This window comes from Cydia amplana, chromosome 1, assembly GCF_948474715.1.
Source record: "Cydia amplana chromosome 1, ilCydAmpl1.1, whole genome shotgun sequence".
NCBI lineage: Eukaryota > Metazoa > Arthropoda > Insecta > Lepidoptera > Tortricidae > Cydia > Cydia amplana.
Genome location: NC_086069.1, coordinates 22,066,306 through 22,079,923, shown reverse-complemented (window position 1 = coordinate 22,079,923; position 13,618 = coordinate 22,066,306). Strand labels below are relative to the sequence as shown.

At 38.4% G+C, this 13,618-nt stretch overlaps 1 protein-coding gene across 2 annotated transcripts in view; it reads left to right on the top strand.

The window, feature by feature from the left end:
• The first annotated feature begins 280 nt into the window (after positions 1-280).
• Positions 281-13,618, top strand: part of LOC134650542 (anaphase-promoting complex subunit 11-like) — a 40,022-nt gene continuing 26,684 nt past the window's right edge. Inside the window, exons 1-3 of one of the 2 annotated variants that reach the window (XM_063505506.1) lie at positions 281-405; positions 491-748; positions 7,572-7,707. In XM_063505506.1, the coding sequence (XP_063361576.1) occupies positions 387-405; positions 491-726 (255 nt within the window). In that variant the 5' untranslated portion in view covers positions 281-386 and the 3' untranslated portion in view covers positions 727-748; positions 7,572-7,707. Of the gene's footprint in view, positions 406-490; positions 749-2,348; positions 3,770-7,571; positions 7,750-13,618 lie in introns of those variants that run through there. The other variant, XM_063505499.1, reaches the window with a different exon arrangement.

The window sequence follows — 13,618 nt, the reverse complement described above, 5'->3', positions numbered from 1 at the left end:
AATCATACTATCTTTGTCTTACACTAGTACTAGCACCCAAAAGAAAAGGATGAGTATAGTTTTTTTTGTTCCTATTTACTGACAAGATTTGGTTGACCCAGTATAATACTGCACAGACTGTACCAAAGAGTAAAGTAATGGGACTTTTATTCAACTGGTTGGTTCACTTGGTTTAAAAAACCTAAGTGTCAATGTCAAAACCTAACTGTCACTGTCAGACGATACGATTTACACAATGAGTGTTTTTAAGTTTTTTAACCGCAAGACGCGATTTTGAGTGTTATTGATTATTCCTTCAGAATTTTTCATTTTATTTAACGTCTTTATCTTCAGCCACGCACTACGTCTAAAACTCTACCACCAAACAGTGATGCTATCGACACGATATGAAAGTGACAGTTAAAAGTCAGTGCCGTTCCAGACCTTGAATCGGTTTGTTTTGTTTGTGTCGCGTCGTACGGGAATAATCCATAAATACATTTTTGTGTAGGCTGGACGGGGGTCGCGACGTGGCGTTGGATAGCCAATGACGACAACTGCGGGATCTGTCGCATGCCCTTTGACAGTTGCTGCCCGGACTGCAAGTTGCCCGGAGACGACTGCCCGTTGGTTTGGGGCGCGTGTCGGCACTGTTTCCATATCCACTGCATCGTGAAGTGGCTGCAGTCCCAGCCCCAACAGCAGTGTCCTATGTGCAGACAGGACTGGAAATTCAGCCACAAGTAGTCAACCAAGCAGCCCTCTACTAGTAAGTATTTCATATATTTTATCTACTCAGATCAAACAAAGTTTTGTTGTTTAGTGGTATCGATTTCATTGGCAGACAGGCAACTATTTAACAAAATTTAATGTGATCTTTAATGGTATTGGGTGTTAGCAAAGCTTATAAGTTAATCACAACACCAAAGAAAGATATTATATGTCTTCTTGTTTTTAACAAATTTTAAATTGTAGTTGCAATAAGAATTGTGTACAATTGAAGGGATGTTTACAAAAACAACATAACTGCTTAGAGCGGTTAACACTTTTTTAAGAACATTGTTAATTGTTTCAGGTGTCAACCAGTGTAGTCAGTTATGTTGTTTTTGTAAACATCCCTTCAATTGTACATTGATATACATAATCCTTATTGCATATAGATACTGTTTCTTGTTGGTCAAATAAGGAGTCTAAAAGATTACTGCTATATTTACAACCAACATACCATATTTTGTGTATTGAACTCTCACATAGAGTCTGTGAGGAAAGAGACGAGTCGTGGAATGTATGGGGCCCAATACATACCACAACTCTTCTCTTTCCACACAGACTACTTATTTGTGACAATGCCTTATAGTTTATGTGGACATACCTTTAAACGAGCAATTCTTGTTTGTTTATTTATATTTATTTCGGCGATCTCAGAAACGGCTCTAACGATTTCGATGAAATTTGGTATATGGGGGTTTTCGGGGGCAAAAAATCGATATAGCTAGGTCTTATCTCTGGGAAAACGCAAATTTTTGAGTTTTTATAAGTTTACCGAGCAAAGCTCGGTCTCCCAGATATTGTGGGCATAAAAGTAAACAAGTAAGTTTGTCATATGTTATTGGTATGAAATGGAAGAAGTTTTTACTTGAAAATAGTGATGTATAACTAGCCTTATGAACCAATTTTGCATGTATAACCAGCCTTAAAATGTATAGTTTATGATGGTTCATTATTTTTGTATGTGGGTAGTTTTGCACATTGTAGTTTTTGCTCAGTCACCCCGTTGACCACAAATGCTGTAAAGGGTTCGAAACGTTGGTTGTAGTAAATCTAGCACCACTTTAGAATTGTTTTTTGTGTTTGTTATTTATGATTGAAATGGGTCCCCTACAAATTCTACAAGTTACACAAATTCAACTACAATAACAATACTCTGTATTTCGTTAATATCGAAAGAGTGGCCGGGGGTATTGTGTCGGCAAAACAATAGCGTTTCGCGCCGCAATGTGGACACGGCGAGTCGCGGCCGCGTCCTGTACGCAACAATCACTTCACGTACGAGAGGTCAACTTCTTTCCAAGTAGCTTAGTACGGAACTTTTTATAGTAAAATAAAAACAAAACAATTCGCTATTACACTGCTAAATAATTACAAATAATAATTTATATACCTACTACTTATTAATTAACGGTTTTTTCATCAATTACCTATTAGATAATCATTTCATTAATGCTCATTTAATATATTACTCGAAGTCATAAATAACAATAACAACGTGTAGGCAAAGTTGCATAAGGCGCAATACACGAGTACGCAAGTTTTAGGTGAGGTGTTAGGGCATTCAGACACACGACAAGGTGCTCGGTCGCGCGGGCTGCCTGCCGGCCGGCCGCCTCAGTCCGTGACGCGCGTCCGCGGGGACGGCCGTATACCGCACAGCGCGAACCCGAGCGCCCGCGAGTGACTACTTACGTACACATGCGCTCCTTATACTATAACTCTCCTTTTATAGTACGAGTGACGCTTCAATAATGCTGATGGTACAGACCAACACTCAACCCATGAAGAACAGCAAAATTAAAGGTCCACCTCCTATCCCGCCGCGGCCCAACCAGAGCGTCGTCGCCGAGGCCCTAGCGAAAACGAGGAAAGCGGTCGCCGACTCCAAGGCCAGCCTCGTCAAATCTCGGACGCTGTCTAAGGATCGGCAAGCCACGACCAAAGCCAAAACGTTAGACCGGAGTTCCGCTAGCCCTTCGTCGGTTTCACCCAAACAGAATGGTTTGGCTAGAGTGAAATCGTTCATTAAAGATGTCATCAGCGACCGAAGCTCCTCGTCCGATGAGAGAAAATCAAGCGGCCAAAACTCCAGGCGGAGCTCCAGCGATAGCAGCTCCATACAATCCCCAGCTTCGAATAAGAGATCCAACGAATCACTTAATTCTAAAGCGGTTAAAACATGTAAACAAATTTTAGTAAGGTCCTTGTCGACATCGAATAAATTAGATCAAGACGCTAAGGGTAAAGTCACGAAATCATCAAGTTTCGTGGAAAAAACCTTACCTTTGCGTAAAGCACCACCGCCGCCTTTATCACCAAAACCTAAGTTGAAACCAATGAAACCCTTACCTGTACATAGGAATTCCTTAGAAAGAAAGAAATCAATACCATCGTCTCCAAATTCCCCAACGACTTCAACTCCCGATGTAAGTCCGTATTCGTCGCCAGTAGATGCTAAACCTCCACAAAGCCCGACGATAGAAGCACCTTACGCCACGGTAGAGGAAGTTCAGGAATTCGACGACAGATTACGAAATAGCCCGTCAAAGCAAGTCAATAACCTCCCGGATACACAAAACGCCCCCGACACTCCTAATCGTGACGAAACTGTAAATAAAAATAACAATTCACTCGAACGAAAAACCTCTCGCGTCACTGAGATGCTAATTTCAGAAATAATTGCAAGTAGAAACAATAAAAAGAACGAAGCTAATACAGTAATAGATAAAGGCAAGGATTCCGAGAATATGAGTAACGGCAATGATTCGCCGGGGATAGTGATGAAGGATATGAATAACCACGAAATGTTGATATACGAGCTGCAGACGATGCGCTCGCAGTCGAGCGTGCCAGAGACGTTGGAGCCAAAGGACCCTGTGGTCGAAACAAGTGAAAAGTGTGATTCTGAGGACTCCGAACAAAACTATGCTATGTCGTCAGTGTCAAATTACGGTGGGAACACAGATGATGAGAGTGACCAGGCCTATGCGTATATTGTAGACGATGATCTCAAATCAAGGTAAGATGATACTTATAAAGTTCAAACAAACTTACAAATTACTACCTAAAACACTGACTCGTAACTCATTTCTACGGAATGTACTCGTAACTCATACTATAATATATTAGTGACAAAAACCTCCTGTGCCCGAGGCTGGATTCTAACCTTGATTCAAACCAGCAATTTCAGCATTTGCTACTTTTTCTATTGGAATTATTGTGTTTCTACATTCAAACAACACCAATCGAAATAATCATAAAGTTTTATGTCTATAAATTCTACGGCAATGTAGGCAGATTTTGGCAGATTCGTATTCGAAGACGTGTAGGTACCTAAACAATAGACGCTTAATCCGAGTTAGTGTACGTACGGAAATACGTTTGTACGCCTAATTTAACCAAACAATCGTGAAAGGTAAAGCCACTATCTGCGTTGTATAAGCGGCGCGTTATCTTGTTAAAGCTCCGCTACATTGTTTTGCTCGTGTCCGTCTTCCGCCGTTACTGTTTACGTGCGAGTACGTGGCGCAGCTAGCCGGCTCGAAAGGTCAGTCGCGATCAAACCCGGTTATCTTCGTCCGGCTTAGCCTCCGTACTAAATATCACCTTTCCAGGTCACTTTTATGGTCAGTGCATCCCTTACATTATTATTGTTATGGCTATAGTCCATATAGCTATAATCTTTGAGTATATAGCCTAAGGAGATGTGATACACGGGCGACCCCCTCCGGCAAAGTACATTGGTCAACTGTTCAAACACGTTATATAAAACTACTTGAAGTCGCTTCACCGCCATTTTGCATCGTTCCGTGTCGCGAGACGTTTCTCCTAAAAAATGGAGACTTGTTCAGTATTATCGTGTAAAAGGTGATCTGATAGCTCAAATTCGCAACAAGATTGCGTTTCCTATCATAAATAAGTATTTATACTAATTATTAAATGTATATTGAAGTACAATCTCCATTTAAAGAAAAAACCGTTGCGATACATAAACGACAGAAAAATGTAAACATGAATACAGTGGTACGGGGACGAATCGGTCTTAAGGGATGTGACAAAGTCAAAAAAGCGACTCAACATTTGAATGATTGAATGAATGATTCATTCATTCAATAACTGCAGTTTGTTTAATATAGCTGATCAAGCAAATAATGTCAGTAAAAAAAAGGCGCGAAATTCAAATCTATATATATAAACGTGAAAGACCTGACTGACTGACTTAAATCAATGCCCAGCCCAAACCGCTGGGACTAGAAAGTCCAAATTTGGCAAGTAGGTTCCTTATAAGGTCTAGGGGTCCACTAAGAAAGGATTTTTCAAAATTCATCCCCTAAAGGGGTGATATGGGGGTCCAAAATTAAAAAAAAACTCCTGCGCGTGCGAAGCCGCGGGCAAAAGCTAGTTTTCTATAAACCCGGAAAACCCGCGGGCGACAGTTCATTCCACAGTTTAGCTGTGCGTGCGGGCTAAGACACAAAGACACATAAATACAGACAACCATACATACAAACAATCATTTTATTGGCTACCTAATATCTTCAATGTACAGAATTTTCACTTTTACAATTTTATAATAAATAGTATAAGACAATTCAGTTCATTCATCAAACTGATTTGACTCATTCTTCAGATGTGACCCATCACTATTATGTTCGTATGTATGCTGCATAGTTATGTGAAAACTCTGTCTGTGTGCGTGTAATTTTTGATGTGTTGAATTTTATTGTAGTGTGCGTTTGTCGCAACAGCAAAATCTGTGTCTGTTGAGTTACTTATCTTTTGGTGGTGTGCTGTAGGTGTTTACCTTGCCCTCCGCTAAAAGTGGTGAAAAAATTTGTTCGAAGAATTTACGTTATCACATCTCCTTAGGCTATATACTCAAAGGCTATAATATACTGATAGACTTTTAGATAGATTTAAAAGTTTTCTTGGCAAAAGGAGCATACATATTTAGATAGCTTTTTAGTAGGTGTTCCGAAGTTGTAAAATCTGTACGATTCCTAATCTAAACGCGCTTTATGCAAATAAAAAATAAAAGGAGAATCTTTTTATAGCAGTTTAAGTTTAGATCCGAATGTTTTATGATATAAGTCCTTTTAATTTAAATTAAGTGTTGCTAATCGTTTAAATTAGAGAATAATGTTACAGCAAAAATGTTAACCTTAACAATATTTTGTTTTAATCAAATTTACCTACATACTAATCAGCACCACACCGTTAGCGGTCTGTGAACGTTGTAGTATGACTTGTATGCATATTACGCGCGCTATAAATGGACATGTTTCCTGCTAAGTCAAAGTCAATTCATGTCAATCGAATTCTGATTTACAGACCCTATATGCTACTCATCATCTTCCTCGCGTTGTTGTGGCTCATGGGAGCCTGGGGTCCGCTTGGCAACTAATCCCGAGAATTTGCGTAGGCACTAGATTTTACAATTAAGCGACTGCCATCTGACCTTCCAACCCAGACCTTATTGGGATTAGTCCGGTTTCCTCACGATGTTTTCCTTCACCGAAAAGCGGCTAGTAAATATCAAATCAGATTTCGTAGGTACATAAGTTCCGAAAAACTCATTGGTACAAGCCGGGGTTCGAACCCGCGACCTCCTTGAAAGTCGCACGCTCTTACCGGTAGGCCACCACCGTTTCCAGCTTTCCCTATATGCTACTCTTTAAAAAAACTCAATACATATATCCAGAACATTATACAATACGAGTATAGACAGATCACTTAGGTACTCGTACCTATCAAATATTTTACTTGGGTCATTTTAAAGTAAAATGATAAATGACCTAAATAGCTACTTAGATATGTCTCAAATGTACGTAATAACTAATAAGTAACTGCGTAATACGTTTAAATTCAAAGTTCCAGTTATTATTTTTACTATTTATGTAAACGGTATCTAAGTAACTAAACTATAATACAGGTGGTTGTGCCAGTTGTAATGTGTGTACACACTTACAGACACTTAATACTATCGCATTCCTTAAATGACTCCTATATATACTTATCCTACTAAATACGGTCGGTTTTACCAAACCGTCTGCCACTGTTAAAAAGGGGAATTTTGTGAATTTTCATAGTAATTATGGGATTTTGGAAAAGATTCTGTGACCGGCCCTTAATATTTATTGTATTTTACTACTAGATCCCGAACACTAGTGTGCTTAAGGTGAGAGAAAAAGGCCTTTTTCAATATAGGTACTGCAAGAAAATTTCTATGAACAATGTGCAAGATTCAGCAAAGTTGGGTAACTGGAGCAAATTCGGTGCAGCAGTACCTGTTAACAGGCTCTATTAGAGATAAAGCACGGATTCGTTCCCGCACTGCGCCAGCCCTCACATTTGCATTGCGGCCACAAAACACCGGTAGACTCAACAGTCTACTGTGCAACCACAGTGATATAGGTCAATTAAGTTTGCCAAATTAGCATTTTAATTCATTCACTTTATAACTTACAAAGTTTGTATTGAAACAGAACTAATAAACGTAACTAATTATAATTTTGTTTATTTCCATGGCTTTAATGGTAAAGAAAAACATACTCTAAGAATCTATCGCATAAAAAAGCCTAAATTTCTCTACAATCAACATAACATCTCATAAGTTTCCTTTCCACTAACAGTTTTGAATGATTCACGGTTAGTTTCACTAGGCATATCGACCGGGAACAAGATGCATGTAACGGGAAATATCGGGAGCTCGAAAACAATACAAAAGGTAATCACGATTCATATCCCGATCGATATAAGAAGAATTTCCACTAAACTGAAGAATTAAACAACAGTTTGTTCTAATGATGCATTTGTTTCAGGTTACGCAAACAGTTCAAAGCCATCAGCACGATGTCGCTGCAGGGCCTCCCGCCGCTGCCCAAGAGCCTGAGCGGCTTCGCGGACAACGAGCCGGAGTCCCCGCCCGCCGCCCCGCTGGACGACGAGCGGCCCCCCACTGATCTCGACTCGCAGCTCACCTATTTGAAAAAAGAAATGGTAAGCATAATATGACGACGATATGATATGATATGGTGACGAGTGGCGAAAGCCAGGGGAGGCCTTTGCCCAGCAGTGAGACACAATATAGGCTATTAAAAAAAAGCATAATATGTTTGATTTTATCGGTCCATGTAGGTATTTAAGGTGTTTGTGTGAACGTGCCCAAGAATTAAAAAATATATATCTTAAAAATAATAATAGCCGACATAAAAACAGAATTAGAATTATTTCAAAAACAGGTACTTAGTATGGGAACAGAGATGAATGAGGAATGTATGCAACTTAGACTTTTTTACGATAAATAAAGAGACAGAGGCGACTAGGGGTGAGAAGTTTGATGTGTGATAATGATAAGATGATGATTTAATTTGTTTTTAAATGAACAAAGTGAAGCTGCGTTTCTTATTGGTGGAGGAATATTATTCCAGCATCGCGTGGCAGCATACCGGAAGGTGCCACGAAAGCTAGTCGAACTGTGTCGCGGGCAGATAAGGCGGGAGGCATGTCTTTCGAGCATTTGAGAAAATGTAAATGTAAATTAGATAACTAACAGATGGTGCTGTTATAATTTGGTCGGATGTTTCCTAATTTCAAATTTAGTGTAGTGGGTAGTATTTGGCCAACAAAAGCCAATACTTTATACCTACATTTTCAAAGGTTCCCAAACGTTAACTCGATGTGATTTAGTCACTTGTTTTAAGTTTATTTCTAAACTATTGAAAATGTTTTTTTCTAGTATGTTGGCAAATTATCTACATCTGTTTTTTATAATGTTTATTAAAAAAATGTGACGAGCTGTGTAGAAGGGATAATTTTAAAAGGTGGATTTTACGAGCAAACTGCCTATATTAATTTTACAAGTTTCCTCTATTACCGCGTCCAGATGTTATTATTGCCTATTAAAGTTATAATTTTACACTATAATACAAACGGAGGATGTATCGTATATATATATATATATATATATATAAACGGTGGATGTATCGTTTATTACAGGAACCTATCGCCTTCTTTATATGACTCACTATACTATGAAGCTAATAGTTACTTATATGTATACAGTTGCCAGTTCTTATCATGTTTACATGGATTCTATGATTGGATGTACATTCCGTATATTTTTGTTATTTATTGATTTAAATGAAATGTAGAAACAAATTAATTATACAAGTATCCCTTTTTTTATTTAATACGAAAAAGGTAAGCAATGATAAGTAAGTAGAGAATAAGTAACAATTTGTTAATGGTAATTACTGTAATAAGTAGAAATTTGGTTGAAAAGCGAGTATGTATCGCATAAAAATATTTGCAATAAAATCTGCACAGAAACACCGAACATGGAAAGGCGGTCAATCATAGCATACCCGTTTACCGTTTTAGTAAATACTTGATGAAAAACTTGCGTATCGTGACACCGAAAATAGAATAACTCCCCTGTTACCTACAGCTCGTACAGATATGGTAACATGACATAAAATAAACACTGACTACAGACATGCACTCGTACCTACACAAGGTATACAAAGTTCGCTTGAATTTTATGATTTTATCATTTTTATGTGTTTATACACGGGTTATTTCAGCATAATGTATGTATCATAAAAAATAATTAGGATCCGCCTGCTACTTCGTCGGCATAGAGTGGCGGTTTTCATGGTACCTAATAAATAATCTATGTCATGTCCCTCCTTGAGACTCCAATCTCTATACCCTTTTAAATTGCTTCAGCGGTTTAAGCGTGAAGAGGTAACACCATATTGAATTCTAAATAAGTACTCTACGAAAATCCGTTACTCCCAAAACAAGTATCGCCGCGCGTTGTAGCAATGCAAGCAATTACAGATTGCAGGCACGTTTGAAAAAACAGATGTTGTACGCATTTTCAAGTTTATCGCCGGCCGCTGGTTCACGGAGTAATGTGCGTTTCGGTTTACGCGTTCCCTTTTACGTGTTTGGCAACATTCAACATGTGCGTAGCGTAGGCGTAGCACCGATATGTTTGTTCTCTCTTGCCATCAAAGAATTCGTTTGAACTATTGTATTGGTACAAAAAAGTCACGTGACTACTTCCATGCATTATTTAAGTTTCAATAGGGAATATTACGCAAAAGTCTGTGTAGGGGGCGCCACATCAACAACAAGTAAACAATCTAAGGGTCTACCGCAAACGAGAGAGTCGACATTTTGTTATCTAACCTCTTTATCACTCTTGCATATTCGAGCGATAAAGAGGCAGATAGCTGAGTTTGGATTTCGCGTTTCCCGGTAGGCCCTTTGTAAGCAAACCGCCTTGATGTATCAATGTCATATTTGATTGTCTGTGAAAACTTGTCAAAAAACAGTTTAAGGTACAGTATGTATAAGTTACTCTATGGTATACTTAAGTCGCCAGTGCTGCACTCTGGTGGCAAAACATTGCAGTAATACTCCCTATTGGCGTTTCCTAATTCCTATCAACGATTCTCATCTTGGCTAAGCCTTGGGTTACCAGTAGGGAATGCTCCCGGGAATTCCCGGTACCGAAAGTACCGGGAAATCCCGGGAAATTTCAACTTTTCGGGTACCGGTACTGATACTGAAAATCCCAGTTCTTCGGTACTTTTCGGTACTGAAAAATGAGTAAAGTAAAGCGCATTTAAATTAATTTAAAAGTTGGCTCGTAATCTCCGTAGCACCCGTGTAGTACGTGACCTCGGAAGCGATAACTATTAACTACCCAAAGTCCCGAGCCTGACGCACTTACAAGTACTTAGTTATAAGTATTGTAGCTGTTGTAGTTTGATCGTATATATACATATATGAGAAGAAATAGACTAGCGGGCCAATCCGAACGTACTTTATGTCTAAAATGTTATTTTGTTATTATTCGCGCGTACATTACCTATGTGAAAAAGAAAGACGCAAACTAGAAACAGTTCAGTATAGTTTTAAAAACTTTAGGTGAATCAACTAGTGGATTACGCAAGCATTTAAAAAAGGTTATTTTAATTGTCCTTAACGTGCAGCCAGACCCACAACCAGGACCCAATACAAGACATAACTACTCACATACTACTTCGAATCTGAAGGTAAACCCAAAAATAACAAAAATGACATAATTTGTCACATGCTTGCACTCGTCCGAGTTCCTTTTAAACTTTTTATCATATCTCTCGATTTGAGACAGCTGTTTGAAGAAGCTGGTCAATCCCTGTCAAAATCTGCCAGCACAATCAAGAAAATTTTACTCCAGGTATATGACCCAAAAAGAGAATATCTTTGTCAAGAACTACAAATTTATATTTTTTCTTGATTAGTGATAGGTTACAAAACTGTTTGGTCTTAACAGTCGTTAATTTACTTTTCCATTTGTTGATTATTTAAATTATAGTTTATGACATCTTTTTCTTATAGATTTTGTGCAAAGTAATTATTGAAGAAAGTAAGAAAACTTCACACTTTTTGCTAGTGTTGATCTTCGCCATTTTGTTCTTTCCTAGGTTGTGCTTAAACACTTATTTAAACTGAAGTACATAAAATTGATTCTTTATTTTCTGTTTTACTTATGTAAGTAATACTCAGTACCTACCGAAAAGTACCGAAGTACCGGGAAATCCCGGGTCTTTCCCAGTACCGTAAATGTCAGTCCCGGTTCTGGGAACAGTACCGGTACCGCATTCCCTAGTTACCAGGGTGCCTATGCCTAGCCAAGATGCCAATCATTCGCTCCGTAGCGAGAGATACGGTAATCTCTAGGGAGTGCTCCCGGTACTGGTTTTCCATACAAATACAGTACCGGAACCGGTAATTCCCGGTTCTCGCCATACAAACTCAGTACCGGGAGCACTCCCTAGTAATCTCGCTCTATCAGTCTTCCATATTAGTGCGACAGAGACAGTTGCGTTTTGTTCGCTACGCAGCGTGAACGATTAGCATCTTGGCTACGCACCCTGTCCGGAGTATAGTCCATTTATAATCAAATTACTAATTTAACTCATCCGATATAATAAGCAGTAAGCTCGCTTTAGGATAAATATTTTATTACATTTCGTATCTTTTAAAAGTCTTCGCACCCTTCACATTCACACTTTCTTTCCGACCTGTAAATTCCATCCATATGTTCAATACAAAATTCATTCCTTTAGTGAGTTCAGGAGAGCGATTAAGTGTTTTCGTACCACTTATTCCATTGTCGTAGTCGCATGCTTTGCTTTGCTTTTTTAGCCAAGGGCAATATACTTTGACTATAAAACAATTATTCAAAAATTAGAGAAATAAGTACATATTCATAGATGTATGTTTATTCGCAGAAGTAACAGAGGACCGCAAGAGGATAGCTCTTGCTATCGAGCGATAGAGAAGCAAATAGATGAACGAATGAACGAAGTGCTTCGCAGTAGGCCCTCAGATAATCGCCGCCGTCATTATCGCAATACCGCTCAGCAGGCTGTGACGGTGACGCAAAAACGCGTAATGGCAGACCACGATGCCTCATGTGCTCTGTATCTGGTGTGTGAACGATGAGTGTAATGCATTTGTGAGTGTCATCATACCTTTAGATGCCATCATAGCTATGAGTACATAAGTATATACAAGATAAACAATAGATAGTGCATACTTGTAATGTGTAAAGAAGCATTGTTTAGTTCTTAGGGTACCGACACCGCAATCGAAATCGCCTTAGGTTCAAGTTTCGGCTTTTTCATAATGCAAATAATGAAATTTAGAGTCTTATACGCAGCGGGTATTTTTCCATAAAAACTAAATGAATGTCATCACGCTATATCTCGACATAATGCCGCATTCTATTGTTTGTTCATTTATCCGCTCATTCTAAGAAAGGATATATCAGATAAGTATTTGATTGTATTTTTTTTTCTGTAGCCCGGTCGTCCGTCTCCTATAAAAGCTGTAAACTGCTGTTTTTATAGTAACCACAGTATCCGAAACCTTGCCGCCTTGTTTTCCTAGTTTACCCCACGCAACAGATAGGTACTATCAGCCGTATTCACTGTTCAATAACAAGTTTAAAGCAATTATCAAGTATTTGCACGCAGCCTTGTGCCGGTAATTAATTTTCATCCTACTAAGTTCTTACGTTATATGCAAAGTGACTAGATTCGAGTTGTTTTTGCAGACAAACATTACCTACTTAACACTTTTTTCTCTTGTGCATTATGAACTTCACATCATACCGATTTCCCTGTTGCATGCAGTTACATTATCCCAATCTGCAGGCCTTTACAAAAGCGTCTACCGATTGACTAATTAATCTAAATGACTAATGATTATTTAATATGCTTTATGTGTGCGTTTTTCTTGACTAGCCTTAAAGGTTAACTGGTAGAGAATTTGTGGCATTAAATCTACCTTTCGTATGATACGTTATTTTTTTATGCGAAAGTGATTAAGCACAAATAAATCTATGTCTCTATCCCTAGGGAAGGAAAACCTAGGCCTAGGGATGAACTAAGTCTAGTGCTCTGTGCTTGTGCTCTATTAAACTTTGGGACCTATCTAATCAAGAGTCGGGTAGGCTTAATTACTAAACTCTGATTAGTATTATTCTACTTAACTTAATGTTTAAGAAAACTAACGATATTATCAAAGTTTAAATTGACTGTTCACTTACAGTTTGACCAGTGTTTATTGCACGTAAACGTAATTAACAACGTATTAACTATTATCAACGTCCATCAAACATAATGCAACTCTGTTAAGTAAACATTACATACAGCTAATATAGGTGAGTAAGTTTTTGTGCCAGTTTGGCCGCGATTATTATGACACGGTTACACACAATTACCTATTCAGTGATAGTTTCGAATCCGATAGAGAGAGGTGTTATTAAGTAGAATATATATAGAAAAGAAAGAAATACTAACTA